The sequence below is a fragment of the Podarcis pityusensis genome, assembly GCF_964106645.2.
Source record: "Podarcis pityusensis genome assembly, chromosome: 2".
NCBI lineage: Eukaryota > Metazoa > Chordata > Lepidosauria > Squamata > Lacertidae > Podarcis > Podarcis pityusensis.
The window spans coordinates 91,031,959-91,046,892 of NC_138029.1; the positions used below are offsets into that span (position 1 = coordinate 91,031,959).

The 14,934-nt window shown below is 44.4% G+C and overlaps 1 protein-coding gene across 2 annotated transcripts; it reads right to left on the minus strand.

The window, feature by feature from the left end:
* Window positions 1-417: 417 nt before the first annotated feature.
* On the minus strand, window positions 418-13,508 carry LOC308471628 (protein SSUH2 homolog). Of its 2 annotated transcripts, none has more exons than XM_080995871.1 (12): window positions 13,361-13,508; window positions 12,149-12,241; window positions 10,808-10,886; window positions 10,351-10,480; window positions 8,957-9,017; window positions 6,542-6,666; window positions 6,187-6,249; window positions 4,791-4,873; window positions 2,891-2,983; window positions 2,331-2,436; window positions 1,030-1,137; window positions 418-516 (listed from the first exon to the last, which is right to left on the minus strand). In XM_080995871.1, the coding sequence occupies exons 2-12, from the start codon at window positions 12,219-12,221 to the stop codon at window positions 433-435; spliced, it is 1,005 nt and encodes a 334-aa protein (XP_080851997.1). In that variant the 5' UTR covers window positions 12,222-12,241; window positions 13,361-13,508; the 3' UTR covers window positions 418-432. The 2 variants fall into 2 exon arrangements, with proteins under 2 accessions (XP_080851997.1, XP_080851998.1); XM_080995872.1 differs by having other exon boundaries at window positions 2,331-2,432; window positions 2,887-2,983.
* Between the last annotated feature and the right edge of the window lie 1,426 nt (window positions 13,509-14,934).

A 14,934-nucleotide genomic window follows, 5' to 3' on the forward strand; every position in this document is an offset into this window, starting at 1 on the left:
ACAAGTGTTGTTATAATCCTGCCGAAGTTTTTAGTCCTTTGCAGTGTTCTCTTAGGTAACTTATAAATTTTCCCCATTCCTTATTAAACTTTCTATCTTCTTGGGTTCTAATTTTCCTGGTCATTGTCGCCATTTCGGCATAGTCCATTGTCTTTTTCAACTATTTTTCTTTGGTCAAGACTCTGGGCCATTAGTATCCACACTGCTATCGTCGTGTACATGAATAGTATGCTCCTTTGGTAGTGGTCAAGTTATTCTAACCCAGATATGGCCATACCTGGCCAACAGACAAAGCTAGTCACAGGGGTCACTAATGACAAATATGAATCCAGGTGTAACCTCCAGCTATTGACCTACCCCTTGAGAAGGAGTGAAGCACCTCCATCGTGCCCTCTGTCTCCAATGTGTATTATTGTGCTCATGTATCTGGAGTCAAAACTGCACCAACCACAGTAAAGGTTTTCCATGCCATAAATATTGTACCCTGGTGAGAAGTATCAGCTCAATTGTTTGCCTCTGTAAAAACACAAAGAAGATACTTTTAGGGTCTAAACATCAGTGTATCGTTCACAGAAAAGTTCAAACCTGAATCGCTTTCTTTTATACACCGAAGAATGGCAAGAGTTAGGCACATTCTGAATACGGACATGCTGAGGCCCTATTTGGCAGGTATGGGGAATCTGTGACCCTCCTGACGTTCTTGTCCCAAACCACTGGGCATGCCTGCTGGGCTTACTTAAGCTGGAGCGCACCAACACCTGAAAAGCCAGAAGTTCCCCATCCTTATTCTCTGACCCAGCTATCCCTTAGCCTAGGGTGCTGCCAATGTAGGAACTTGGCCAAACAATATGGAAAAAGCCTACAAAGCGTAGGATGTTTGCAAGGGCACAGGCCAGTGGAGACCAGCAGGTGCATGAATTTCACCATGACCCTGCATGGGGAAAGGAAGCGTTCCAGGCAATTCTCTTGGACCACAGCACTGAGGAACATTGCCTCAGTGGTGATTCAGTTAATATTCACAGCACTTGCCTGCCTGAGTATCCGCCTTGTAGATACAAACTGAGCTTGGTGTTGTTCAACGGCATAGCTGGAGGCTTGGCTGACGCCAAAATCAGGGAAACTAATCACTGGATATACCTATGGAAACACAAGTTTCAAAGACATACAAATAGAAAACTGAAGTCCTGAGCGAGGAGAAAGAGCAGGCTAGTCATTGTTTTATCACATTATGTAGACATGAACCATAGCTGATCTCTAAAATACAACTGCATATCACCCAAGAAGAGCCTCTTGCCTGCACTGCGGACAGGTAAGTAAAATGCAGAGCAAACTACTGTTGCCAATACGAGATGGTGAAGCCAGGCTGTTTCTGGGCAACCCAGTATGTCCCTGTCCAGCCCTCTCTCTTTTACACAAAATTATCAGGAGAGTTCCCTGGGAAGAGGGATTAGTAAACCACTCTGGGAACTGCAGCTCTCTGAAAGGAATGGCGCTATGGGTTAAACCACAGAGCCTAGGACTTGCCGATCAGAAGGTCGGCAGTTCGAATCCCAGCCACGGGGTGAGCTCCCGTTGCTCAGTCCCTGCTCCTGCCAACCTAGCAGTTCGAAAGCACAAAGTGCAAGTAGATAAATAGGTACCGCTCCAGCAGGAAGGTAAACAGCGTTTCCGTGTGCTGCTCTGGTTCACCAGAAGCGGCTTAGTCATGCTGTACGCCTGCTCCCTCGGCCAATAAAGCGAGATGAGCGCCGCAACCCCAGAGACAGTCACGACTGGACCTAATGGTCAGGGGTTCCTTTACCTTTTTAACAACTCTGAGCTTCCTTAACCAAAGACAGTTCCCAGGATTCCTTGAGGGAAAGCCATGACTGTTTAATGTGGTGTGATGCTGTTTTAAACATCTAATGGAAATGGGAGCCAGAGAGAGGTTGGGTTCCCACTTTGGCACTTCTAATGCTCTGGCAGCCCAGTGCCAAAACAAGCCCCAGTGTGGGCCTCCACAGAAAAATGTGTTGCCATTTGACAAATGCACTACTGAAGTGGGCCAAGCGCCACTGTCACCCAACACCAAAACACCATGACTGGAAGGAGGAGCACATGCATGTCACAGTCATACCTGTGTATTTTTGTATGACTACCATTGCTTTTATGATTGCGTGTGTGTTGTGGCCCAGGGTGAGAGAGAGGTTGGAGTGGGGTGGGGGAAGTTTTATGTGTCTGGGGGACATTATATGGTGAAATATGCTCCACCGATTGATTAATTAATTGCCAACACTTAAGTTGGTTCATTTTCAAGTCCTGCCTCTCTTTGCATTACTGCATTTCATTACCATAGGGCTGTCATCAACAAACAACGTCTCTCCAGTAACCGTTTTGAAGAGTTCAATAGGAAATCCAGATCTTTCATCTGCCACATATTCATAAACGTTGTTCTTCCTATGAAGGCAAAAGGCAGGAGAGTTGCAATGACAACATGCAGCCTTTCTTTGTTTTCACAGCACAACGGCCTTCTCAAACCAAACGCTCCCAAAATGGCTCCCCCTGCTATGTAAGCTTTTTACGTGGAGTCAAAGAGCCGGCCCAATCTCCAACATAAATCAAACACAGTGCAGTCCCATGGGGGAACTGAACCACATCAGGCGCTGACCATAAATTTATGAAGTCACAAAACTGGCACAATGCTCAAAGGTAGCCGTCGGCGCAGATTGAGCCAGAGCGGTGCCTTATTTAGCCCCATACGCTAACCTAAATGACAAGAGGCCTCAAGCCCATATTTTCCAGATCAATTGAGTAACCATTTCTAGCATCTATACTGGTAGGCAGAGCCAATTTTCCACGCAGTTAGAAGCGGCCTCTCCTTTCCACCACAGTCTATTTTGACAAGACTTGCCATTCAACTTGCAGCTCAATGAACGACAGCAGTTGTCCTTTTCCTTCACAATCGTTGCAGACTGTTGTTCCCGTACCAGAACACTCCTGGCAACTGTAAATAAAATGTAATAAAACACAAGATGCGATAAAATGTAATGAAACTACTCGGTATGTGAGCCCAGCTGAAACACACACACAAAAAGGGAAGGATAATCTGGTAAAACCAATGGAAGAGAGGTTTCTCAGTTCTAGAGCCGGCGTCTTGTTTCGTTTTTCTGTTGGGAAATGCCGCTATCCCTTGGGCCTCAGGACGCATAACAAGCAGAGCTTCTTTTTCAGTTAGCAACTTTTCCCAGTTTGGCCAATACTAGTCAGGGGATGGCAACCCTGTTTCTGCTCTCTTGAATACACTTAGCCAACACAGGCACACAGAGACATGCAGTGTGGCATGCCCCATAGTTTGGGTTAAGGGCTGGAAATCTGCTTCATTTGCTTTCTTCGGATCCTTCTATTTCATACATATCCCTAAGGCAGCCTTTCGTTCATATGTATTTTTCCACCACGGAGCTCCCACAGGCTTCCATACGCCCCCCCCAACTAGGCACAGACCAGCTTTAGCTTCAGGGAGGCTGCTGCATCATCATCGCAATTTTATATGTACACAGAAAAACTCATAAAGATTAAAAGGACAGATCACCATACAGTGGTACCTCAGGTTACATACACTTCAGGTTACATACGCTTCAGGTTACAGCCTCCGCTAACCCAGAAATAGTGCTTCAGGTTAAGAACTTTGCTTCAGGATGAGAACAGAAATCGTGCTCTGGCGGCACAGCGGCAGCAGGAGGCCTCATTAGCTAAAGTCGTGCTTCAGGTTAAGAACGGACCTGCGGAACGAATTAAGTACTTAACCTGAGGTACCACTGTATTCTTAACTGCCTGCATGTGCCTGGGACCAATGGGGAGGTGAAAGGTAAGGCCTGCAGGATCTTTTCTCCATTCTCTTGAGGGCTGTCTAACTTTTTACGCTAATTCAAATTTTGGAAAACAACTGCACACGTCTCTGCGAAAAATCATGAAACAGAAGAGACTTCCATTTATATTTCTAGTTTCTCTGACAGTTACACTATAGCCCTCATTCCAGGGTGCTGCCATTAGGCAACTCCTTTTGCTTTATTTTACATTTGGGCACAAATTCCTTCCCAAGTGCAAAATGCATTTGAATCAATTCAGTTACAGAAAGATCTAGGACAATACTTCCTATACTTTTAATTTAAAAAAATTAACTTAGGGTATTTAAAGTCCTTCACATGCAGTATTTCAAACATTTGCACACCTCTGAAGGTAAGCTAAGTCTTATTATTCCCATACTGCAGGTGTCTCTTTCATCCTGCAGCTTTCCCAAGGCCAATGAGTAAGGCTGACCACCCATGATATCTATAAAACACATTCAAAACATATTATTTTCCTCAAAGAATTATGGGTGCTGTAGTTTGTTGGGCGTTGTTGGGAATTTTAATTCTGAGAGGAGAAAACCACAGTGCCCAGAATTCTTTGAGGGAAAGAATGTGCTTTGAATGTGCTTTAAAGGTATATAGTGTGTATACAGCCTCAGTTCACAGCAAAGGCAAGATTTGAAGCAAAGACTTTCTGGTCTATGCCTCAGTCTCTGAGCAACTGTGCTATAGTAACAAGAGAAAAGTAGATATTTTCACATGCATGTATTGGGACAGTAGACGTGTGAACCTATCATCTGTTGAACCTATAGCTTGAAGCTCCACCATAAGATTGCCCATGGTATCTCACGTATCAGGGGACCAGGAAGCAGTGCAATTGTCACACATAATGCAACACTCAAACCCCACAGTGCAAATAAAAATGAGCATCTTCTTCATATATTTGCATATTGACTGACGCACTTTTCAATTCCACTTCCCGAACATTGTTCACATGTGTCATCCACAAACCGGACTCCTCTTCCATGACATCTCCCACACTGTTGCTGTTGGGATTTAATTTTAGACAAAAGGGCCAGAAATAAGCAGGGTATCGCCAAACAATACACTCATTGGGCAAAAACAGATCTCCATGATCATCTTTGACAAGGAATGACTTCACTACCGAAGCAAAGATGTCCATCTTGTAACACCCTGGGAATGTAGATGGAGAGGCCCAAGGCACCACCTTTGTACATATCCCCAATGATGACATTGTTGCGAAGAGGTGTCCCTATGGGCAAATGAACCACGGAGTCAGCTGTAACTGCAGACCTGTCAGAAATGTTGGCTAGATCCAAGCCTTCTCAATTCTACCTGCTTTTGGTGGTTCTAAAGACAAGACAATCTTGGGTGGCTTGCTTGTGGGAAACAAGGGGGACTATCTCCCCACCCCCCATCCCGTGAATCAGATTCCACTCTCCACCAAGTGTATTTTTAATGCCCTATGAACCTCAAACTGCTGCCATCTGAGACAAAAAAATTATTAGAAGATCTGTTTCCTGCAACTCATGAAACGTGGTGAAGTATGAGGAGAAGGGTCAGTCCTGGAGACCACTTTGTCTTGGTCAATAATCCAAAGGTCTTCCCTCTGTGACAGAGGACTTCCCTATCTCCTTGACCCAACCTGGCTGATTCCATCCAAATGAGAGGTGTTGACCTTCTCCTCCTGCTTTCTTAACACTGCCTAGATGCAGCTGGAGATTTCTTGCCTCTTATTAAGAGAAGCTGCCCAGTTCCATCAATCTGTGAACTATAGTGGGATGGAGCAGGCTGCTCTCAGCAATGCCTTTGATACTCTATTCGATTCCACCATACTTCATCCCTTTCTATTTTCATAAAGCATGTAAAAATGTAGGTTTTTAAAAATAAAAATAAAAATAAACCTTTTTCTGAATTAACAGACTAAAAATTGATGGAAGGGTTGTCAGTCGTGACTTTTATCAATTTTGGGTGGTATTGCAATGTTTACTTTAATATTTTTCACATTCATGATTATGTAGTCAGTAGTTTTAACTGTTCTCTGTTCTGAGCTTCCAAATATGGAAGAAAATCCAGTATAGAAAATGGATACCCCCGTCATCCAGTACAATTGCTATATCAAATATTTACTGACTTTCTGGTTTGTGTCTCTGGGGTTCCAATTTGGTCCTACTAGTCAACATCCCATCAGCTGTTTAGACAATTGCAGGATAGGCTACTGCACAAAAGAAATGTTGCTTCCTCCACCACCTTTTATTTTCTCATCTGTATCCTCACTATTCTACAAAACCAAAACTCCACACTAAGCAAAACATCCTCCTTACTCGCAACTACTTACCTTGCTGTTGCCATTGCATCTACTGCAGTGACTTCTACCAGTCGATCCACATGTTGGGCAAGCCTTCAAAATCAAAGAAAGGAGAGTGTTAAAACGGAGCCAGTAGCTTTTATTTGGACCTGGGTGGTCTGGAAATACTATCCTGCTAATACAGACACAGCCCAAAATCAATCAGGGACTCAAGCTACAACCTGGCATGAACACTTACCTGGCAGTAAGCCCCGCTGAGTTCAATGTCCGTTACCTTGAAGAAAACTGCACAGGACTGTGCCAAAGAGGAGGGGAAGGGTGCTGGCCAGACAAAATGCATGGACCCACGTATACCATCAAATTCATTGATACATTAGCTCTGTACCGTTAATGCTGATGTATGAGGCACTCTGATTCTCTGGGTTTTCTCTTGGAACATGCCAAGAGCATCTGCTCTCACATCCCAAGGCAAAGGAGGTATCCCACGCAGGTAGTAATCTACTGCTCCACCTGGTATAAGAAAAGCTGGATTGGACTATTTTCTGACAGCTGCACCTACATTACCATCTGGCTTGGCCTCAGAGAAGCTTATGTTTTCCAATGCACAATACAAGCAAAATAAGAGCATGCATATTAGCCTCTACGGCAAAATGATAGTTTGCTATTGGGAGCCAGCGTTCATCATCATGATTGTCACCAGCATTTCAACAATTAATTTACTGCTTAATCAGTCATCTCTAAGCAGTGTAGTTCCTCCCCTCACAAGAGAGTGACATCCTCATCCGTTCTTCCCCATGCTTTTCCCTTGTATGAATTGCAGTGCAAACTATGCTTCAGAATCAATAGCATGGCTTTCCATTTTCAAACTATCATTTTCCAGGAGCCAGTGTTGCAAAGGTGCCCTGATTTTAACACCACCTCTTTTGCTTAACAAACACACAAAAAATACTTCTTTAAAATTACACCAATTATAAATTTATTGCATTTTTGTTTCCCTAACTTTTCAGTTAATAACTGGAGTGACCTAAATTCTTTTCTCTACTTAGAAATATAGATCCATTAGTTTACCTGATCTCACCAAAAAAATCTGTGCTACATATCTAGTATCAATTATGGGCTGCAAGGCAACCAAGGACATATCGTCTTATGAGCAAACAGGCATCCAAGTTGTAAGATCAACAATTGATCACTGCTTCATTTCATGTTGTATTGTACAGAAATATACTTTAAATTGCTCTCAGACTTTGTTTGTGACCTTCGTCAATCTCAGGACTTCTTCTGATACCATACCAAGACAATGACCTCAGAAGAAACAGATAAATTTCTTCTGCACTTAATACAGTACAGTCTCATCTTACCAATGTTTCATTTAAAGTCAGGATGGGTGTCTTTGAGGAACTCTCCCAAAACTGTGAACGGCATCCATATTTAGCTAAACCTTGGATCCTGAACACCTTGCGAGTTGAATGTTTCAGCTCCCAAACACCACAAACCAGAAGTGAGTGTTCCTGGTTTGCTAACGTTCTTTGGAACCCGAACCTACAACACACCTTCCGTGGCTTCCAAATGTTTAGAAATTGAATGGATTTCTGAAATGGATTCCATTCAACTTCTGAGGTACCACCGTACCGTGTTTTCAGGACATACAAAAATTGAGAGATAAGGTGGCCTAAACTAAAGCCCAGTTCCATTTGATGCTTTCATGTGTTTTAGAACAAAGCAAGCACACACTTATTGACCTTAAAGAAAGGGTTTTGTTTTTTTTGGCATGCCTGACCTAAAATTATATTATGAAGCAGTCTGCTTTTGTTGGATAAGAGACTGGTGTCATCTTAAAAATAATGAGCTATTAGATTTAGAAGGGCATAACAACCATTTCAGTTGGCATGCATATTTAAATTATGAAAAATCCAAAGTACATAAAGGTTTTACTGACTATATAGTAATAAATACCCTACTTAGGGTTTGGGAAAAGTATAAAAGATTGATGGAACCTAACACCCCTCATTGGACATCTCCATTAGAGGCAGAGGCTGTAAAGAAGAAAAATATGAGAGGAAGCTGGCTAACATATAACTCATTATTGATAGAAGAAGATAGCCAAATTACAGTCATACCTCGGGTTACGAATGCTGCGGGTTGCGCGTTTTCGGGTTGCGGACCGTGCCAAACCCAGAAGTACTGGAATGGGTTACTTCCAGGTTTTGGCACTTGCACATGTGCAGAAGCACAAAATGACATCACACGCATGCGCAGAAGCACCGAATCGCATCATGCGATAGAACAAAGGTTCATAAATATATCCTTTTGGGTTGAAGGCCTTGTTCTATATTATTATACTGGGTCCTTTACATAATGCATTGAGAAAGCAATAAAAGCTGGTTCCTGTAAAATTCCTCTCAGGTTGCTACCCAAACTCCCACCACCTGCTGACACAGCCTTTTGTGAAGTGGCAGAGCTATCACAACATCCTCAGCTACTCAGTGGCCATGGAATTGGGAAGTGAGGGCAAGAAAAGCCGGCCTATTGTCACCTGATGCCTGCTGTTAGACCAGCTCATGATCCATTGCATCCCAGGCCAGCTCAGCCCCATTCCCACCTTTGGAAACCCATTTCAAGGCCCTCTGCTGGGTATCCACAGGGATAATGTCAACGGGACTCCTGCCTGCCCAACTGGTGACTGGCAGGAGGCCAGCTCAGCCGGCAGAAGTAAAAGGAGATGCACCACACTGTGAAGGGTTTGGATGCCTCAGTCTGGCCTAAGTTGGGCTGGATTGTAGAGTAGCATAGCAGCACTTACCCCCATAAGGTTCCGCCTTATATTCAGAGAATCTTGATTCAGTGAAGGTCTCCAGTTTATACTAAGAAACAACTTTCAAGAATTAAACACTTCACTGCCAATTAAGAAATAGTCAGCAGACTTTTAAAATTGGCTTAGGGCAAATACGCAGGGAAGCAACACCTTAAAATGTCTCTGGTTAGAGCCAACACAAAGCAACCGCCAGAAGACTACAAAACAGAACAAGTAAAATGCATCTCTTATGCATCAATTCAAAATGGTTATATATACTAAAAAATAGAATGTCCCCACCTACAAGTGTTCATGCTAATATAAAAGAACAGCAGGTACTGAAAAAGTAAGTGGCGAAAGCTAATGAAAATAAATCCATAAATGTGTATCAATTTTGAACAGTGCATAGAAATGTTAATGCATAGAAATGTTCATGCTAGCAAAAGCATTGCTTTGAGATGGGCAAAATATCCAGCGATGTTGGTACTAGATTAAAAAGTTCAGAAACATTCATGAAGGTAACAATCCCAAAAAGAACCAGAAATGTGAGTTATCCTTCAGAATCACCTCCCAGCTCCGATGTGTCTCTGGAGAAAGGACTTGATTCCATGCCTAGTGAACTTTGTAAAATTTCTGTCTTTTCAGATAGGTTAGGCCAGGGATGAGGAACTTGCAGCCCTCCAGGTGTTTCTGAATTCCAATTCAGCTCCAGCCAACACAGCTAATGGTCAAAGATGATGGATGGAAGCTGGAGTCCATCAACATCTCGAGGACAACAGGTCGCCCAACTCTGGTTGAAGCCATGACCCATGCAGTGGCCAAAGGGAAAATTCAATTTGCAAAATTCTTTCTCTTTATTATTTTTCCTTTATGTGCCTTAAACAAACACAACCTTCTGCTGCACAACAGCACCACAGAATAACTTCAAGCGCTCTATTATTTTCTCGGTCCAAGTGGGCACCTCATAATTTAGGCAAAAGGGGCACTGCCATCAGTTTGCATTGGTAGTTAAATGCCCTATATGAAGTATCCCTAATTTTCACATAGACACTTAGCTATGTCACTGCAGACAGCACAGTAAGATCTGGGGTTAGGAATGAATGATACCATTTCTTGTTTGTTGATTCTTTGAAAGGACCTTCCACACTCAAGGCAGCTAACCATTAAGAATATAAACATAGTAATCAAAATAAATAAATGGCAGCAGCAGTGGCTGGTGTGCTGTAGTTGGGAAGAAGCGCAGAACCACCTTCCCAACACCAGCGTCACTGCGGCTTACCTGGATGGCACTGGGGCAAGGTGGTGGTGTGGTTGGGGCAGGTGTGTTGGATTGACAATGCCTCTGCCTCCACCATACCAGCTGCTCCTGCATAACTATACTATTACCAATATATACTGCTTACTCTGTAGGTATTGAATAACTGCAGGTCATTAAACACCATCTCTTTGGCTGGGTCTGTGCTGTAGCAGCACTTGCTGGAAGCGTACTGGATAAAAGCTTCTTTGGCTTCATCTTCTGAAATGGCAGGAACGCTGCAGGAAAGGACGAAAAGGAGGGATAAGCAAAATTGACCACCAACCTTCCCATGGTCCTCTTTGTCTGGGGGGGGACCTCAGGGTCAAGAGCCAAATATGCACGCCATATCTCTTTTTTCTGGCCCTCACAACTCTCCCCAGGCCTGGTTAGAATATGCCTTTGAAGTCTGAAAACACCTCGTGAATTTCTGAATGGAGGCTGGGGAGAGATGCGTGAGTGTCTGTGGAAACTAGCCAACTGAACAAAGGTGAAATCTGCCCTGCTTGGTCCATTTTTGCCTGAGAAGGAGGTCCACAACAGAATGCATAACAGTATCCACTTACTTCCACGTTCTCTGGGGCGGCTGTTGCCCATTTCCATGTCTAGGAATCAAGTTAGGTGGAGGTGGGCAATGTTTTCCTCCTGTAAAGAAATGGTGTTTGGGTAAGAACAGCAGGATAAGCAATTGTGAATGTTCTCAGGTCTCACGAGCAACATGCTAAAAGAAAGTTCTCCTTGGCAATAATGGATTGGAACATTCATGCAGTGGGCACACGTGGGTAAACTGGTCCCAAATCATAGCTGTCAACTTTTCCCTTTTCTTGCGAGGAATCCTATTCGGAATAAGGGAATTTCCCTTAAGAAAAGGGAAATGTTGACAGCTATGTCCCAAATTGTTAAGGGCTTTATATACTAATAGCAACACTTGAACTTGGGCAAAAAAACACTTGGGCAAAAAAAATGAGAGGCACAAATACAAGATGGGTGACACCTGGCTTGAGAGCAGTACATGTGAAAAGGATCTAGGAGTCTTGGTTGACCACAAACTTGACATGAGCCAACAGTGTGACGCGGCAGCTAAAAAAGCCAATGCAATTCTGGGCTGCATCAATTGGAGTATAGCATCTAGATCAAGGGAAGTAATAGTGCCACTGTATTCTGCTCTGGTCAGACCTCACCTGGAGTACTGTGTCCAGTTCTGGACACCACAGTTCAAGAAGGACACTGACAAACTGGAACGTGTCCAGAGGAGAGCGACCAAAATGGTCAAAGGCCTGGAAACGATGCCTTATGAGGAACGGCTAAGGGAGCTGGGCATGTTTAGCCTGGAGAAGAGGAGGTTAAGGGGTGATATGATAGCCATGTTCAAATATATAAAAGGAAGTCACATAGAGGAGGGAGAAAGGTTGTTTTCTGCTGCTCCAGAGAAGCGGACACGGAGCAATGGATCCAAACTACAAGAAAGAAGATTCCACCTAAACATTAGGAAGAACTTCCTGACAGTAAGAGCTGTTCGACAGTGGAATTTGCTGCCAAGGAGTGTGGTGGAGTCTCCTTCTTTGGAGGTCTTTAAGCAGAGGCTTGACAACCATATGTCAGGAGTGCTCTGATGGTGTTTCCTGCTTGGCAGGGGGTTGGACTCGATGGCCCTTGTGGTCTCTTCCAACTCTATGATTCTATGATTCTATGAACTTGGCCAGGTAAAGGATCAGCAACCAGTGCAGATCTCGGAGCACAGGTGTGAAACGCTGACAAGGCCTTACTCCTGTTAGCAATCATGCTACAGTATTCTGCACTAACTGCAGTTTCTGGACCAAGCACAAGGGAAGCACCTTGTATTACAGCATACACTTTAGGGAACTAGAGTCCCCACCAACAAGTACACCGCTTGTATTTGTGCTTGCCTGCAGCGGTTGTGCCTTCATAGCCAGATATGTTGCCTGTGTTATACATAGGAGCAACATACATAGGAGCCATGTCTCTAGGAATGGCAGCACCTACAACAAAGTTAAGGAAAAGGAAGGCGTTAAACGTCATCTTTCAAACATATAATGAATCGTACGGAACACTGAAACCTACACATAGCATTTAATCTTTATTATGCAAGTGATAGGTCAAGGGTTTGGCGCCAGTGGGTACCTTTGGGATCTGAGAAAGTGCCATGGGCACCAGTCACCAAATGTAGGTACAACGTAGCGATGCTGAGCCAATGCAAACAAGAACTGAGGAGGAAGGGCAAATGTCTCATGCATCATGGATATTTATCAAGACCTTACACAGGAACCAGAGGTGGTACCAGTGGGCATGCTAGCACCTGCAGCCACACTGGCAAGCCCTGGTAAACTAGGATTTAGGGTGACATCTGAATGGAGCCAAGGTTAACAGGGATAATTAATGCCTGTGATGACTTGTTTTTCATAACGAAAGTCCACTGAGCAGATGTCTGACCAACAGTTCTGTATGTCTGAGTTGGGATTCTAGCAGGAGAAAGTGAAAAAGAGTGTAATGCACGATAACAGATATAAATGAGTGGCTTAGTGTACAAAAAGCAGAAATAGATACAGTCAATTTAAAAACTAGGGACCCTTAGAGAGTGCAGTTGTGGATGTGATTCTGTCATTGTCAGATGAATGTCTAAGGCAGTAGGTGCCAACAAACTGATTGTTTAAAATAGAAGTATGAAGCTAATTTTCTCAAACCATTTATTTTAGCTTTGGTGGGGTTTTTTTGGGGGGGGTGGGGGTTGGCTGGGAGACGATTTCAAGCCCTGCTAGCTGTGGAGAAGAAGGCGGGCCGCCTCCACCGAGGAGAGTCCGGAGGGACCGCGACCTTCCGCGGCTGCGTTGCCTTGCGCGCCTTCGCGCGCCCCTCCCGTTCGCCCGCAGCAAAAGCGCCTCTGGAAACAGCTTTTTCCTGCGCAAAAAAGCCCCATTTGCAGCTTTCCCCTACGCGTTGGCAGAAAGCAGCAACACGAGGGCAACGGGGACTCTCTTCCCTGTTTACTTCGTTGCAGAGTAAGAGATGCCGAGGACGGGGAGGACGGTAGCTTTCAAGGGGAGCGAGGAAGAGGAGCGAAGCGGGTCCCGACGAGGGGGATTTTTGCAAAAGGCTCTCACCGGATTCCCTGACGTCTGTCCGCTCGAAAACGCGAGCGAGCAACTTTTGCTCCCTATCCTTTCAATTTCGGAATCCCTCCGTCGCCAGCCTTGCACTGCTTTCGGATTTATATAAGCTGCTAGAGAAGGGGTGGAAATGTGGGGGGGCGGAGGGGCCAGAGGCGTAGGGCGGGGGGGCGGTGTCATCACTGAGGGAGGTTGACAAAATATTTGCGTGCGTGGGCACGTGCGTGTTTGTGCGCGAAATTGCAAAGCCCAAAGGTGTGCGCTCTCTGTCTCTTTCACACCTGCTGGCTGCTCTTTCGCAGTCCTTCCACCGCCGAGCAAAGCTGGCGGAAGCAAAAGCCAAGGGGCTGCCGGGCTGACCTCTCTCCGCTTCCGAGGGGCGCGCGCACTTAGGCGCAAAAATGCTTTTGATTTTCTCACAGTCCCAGGGTCGGGGCTTGAATTCGTCCCCAAGCCAAGCCCCTCCAAAAAACAAAACAAACAAACGAAACGCCCTCACCCTCCTCGACATCCCTTTTAATTCACTCTGGAACGAAGTAAACAGGAAAGAGAGTCCCAGTTACCCTCGTGTTGCTGATGTTCTTCATGGTCCCTGCTGGAGACTGAAAGACTGACCCTTAAAGCATTTCATTGTAATCTCCTTTGCAGCACACATTTTATTCCTTCTTTAACTTTCCTATACTGCTTAATCTGCACAGAATTCTAAAAAAGATTTTATTGAAGTAAATTAAAGCAATCAATACAATGAAAATAATGAAAGTTCATAAAGCAGCACAGTATATCTGAAATAGATTTAATATTAGGTTGGCACTTAAGTACTTAAGACCATTAGGAAAACCAAATTTCACGTTGCACTGTGGAGAGGGAGACCTGTGTGTCTGTGTTTCTTGCTTATAAGATAAAATCTCACCAGAATTTTTCAGGATGCTCCAGGCCTTTGGCAACACATAATTTATGAGCTGCTTTTTCAGCTAATGTTAAACTCCACAGATTATTATACCAAAGCAAAAGTCGCAAATTCTGCAATGTTTTCCATCTGGGGGCAATTGATCTTCTGCCAGCATCCATGTCAAGAATTCCTGAGAACTGAACTCTTTCAACTGATTGAGCAACAGACTGCAATAAAGCTGGAATGGAGTGATTAAGTCAGAGCTTTCCGAAAAATACCTACCTAACTGCAGCTGGCACACTAGTGTTGCAACACAGAGTTTGGAAAGCTCTGGTTTAAGTATTTTGGTCACTTCTTGACAAGCCATTGTCTAGAATTTGAATACCGGTGGGCAGTCCCATCATAGATGGGAAAAGGGGCCTCATTTTCCACAGCACTTCCAACAGTACTGAGAAGATTGTTAATACCATGTAGGCAATTTGCACTGGTGTGTGGTGACTGTTTAGAATGCTTTATCACTAAGTGTAAGTGCTTCCTGAGTGCCGGAAGAAAGACCTGCTCCCTGCTGCAAGGCCCATTTCCACCTGGCCTAGTGGGCCAGGCCCAGACTCACCTTGAACAGCTAAAAGGCTCCTGGGAGGCCAGAGTGACATTGCTGGAACAACTCCTGGGTTGGGGC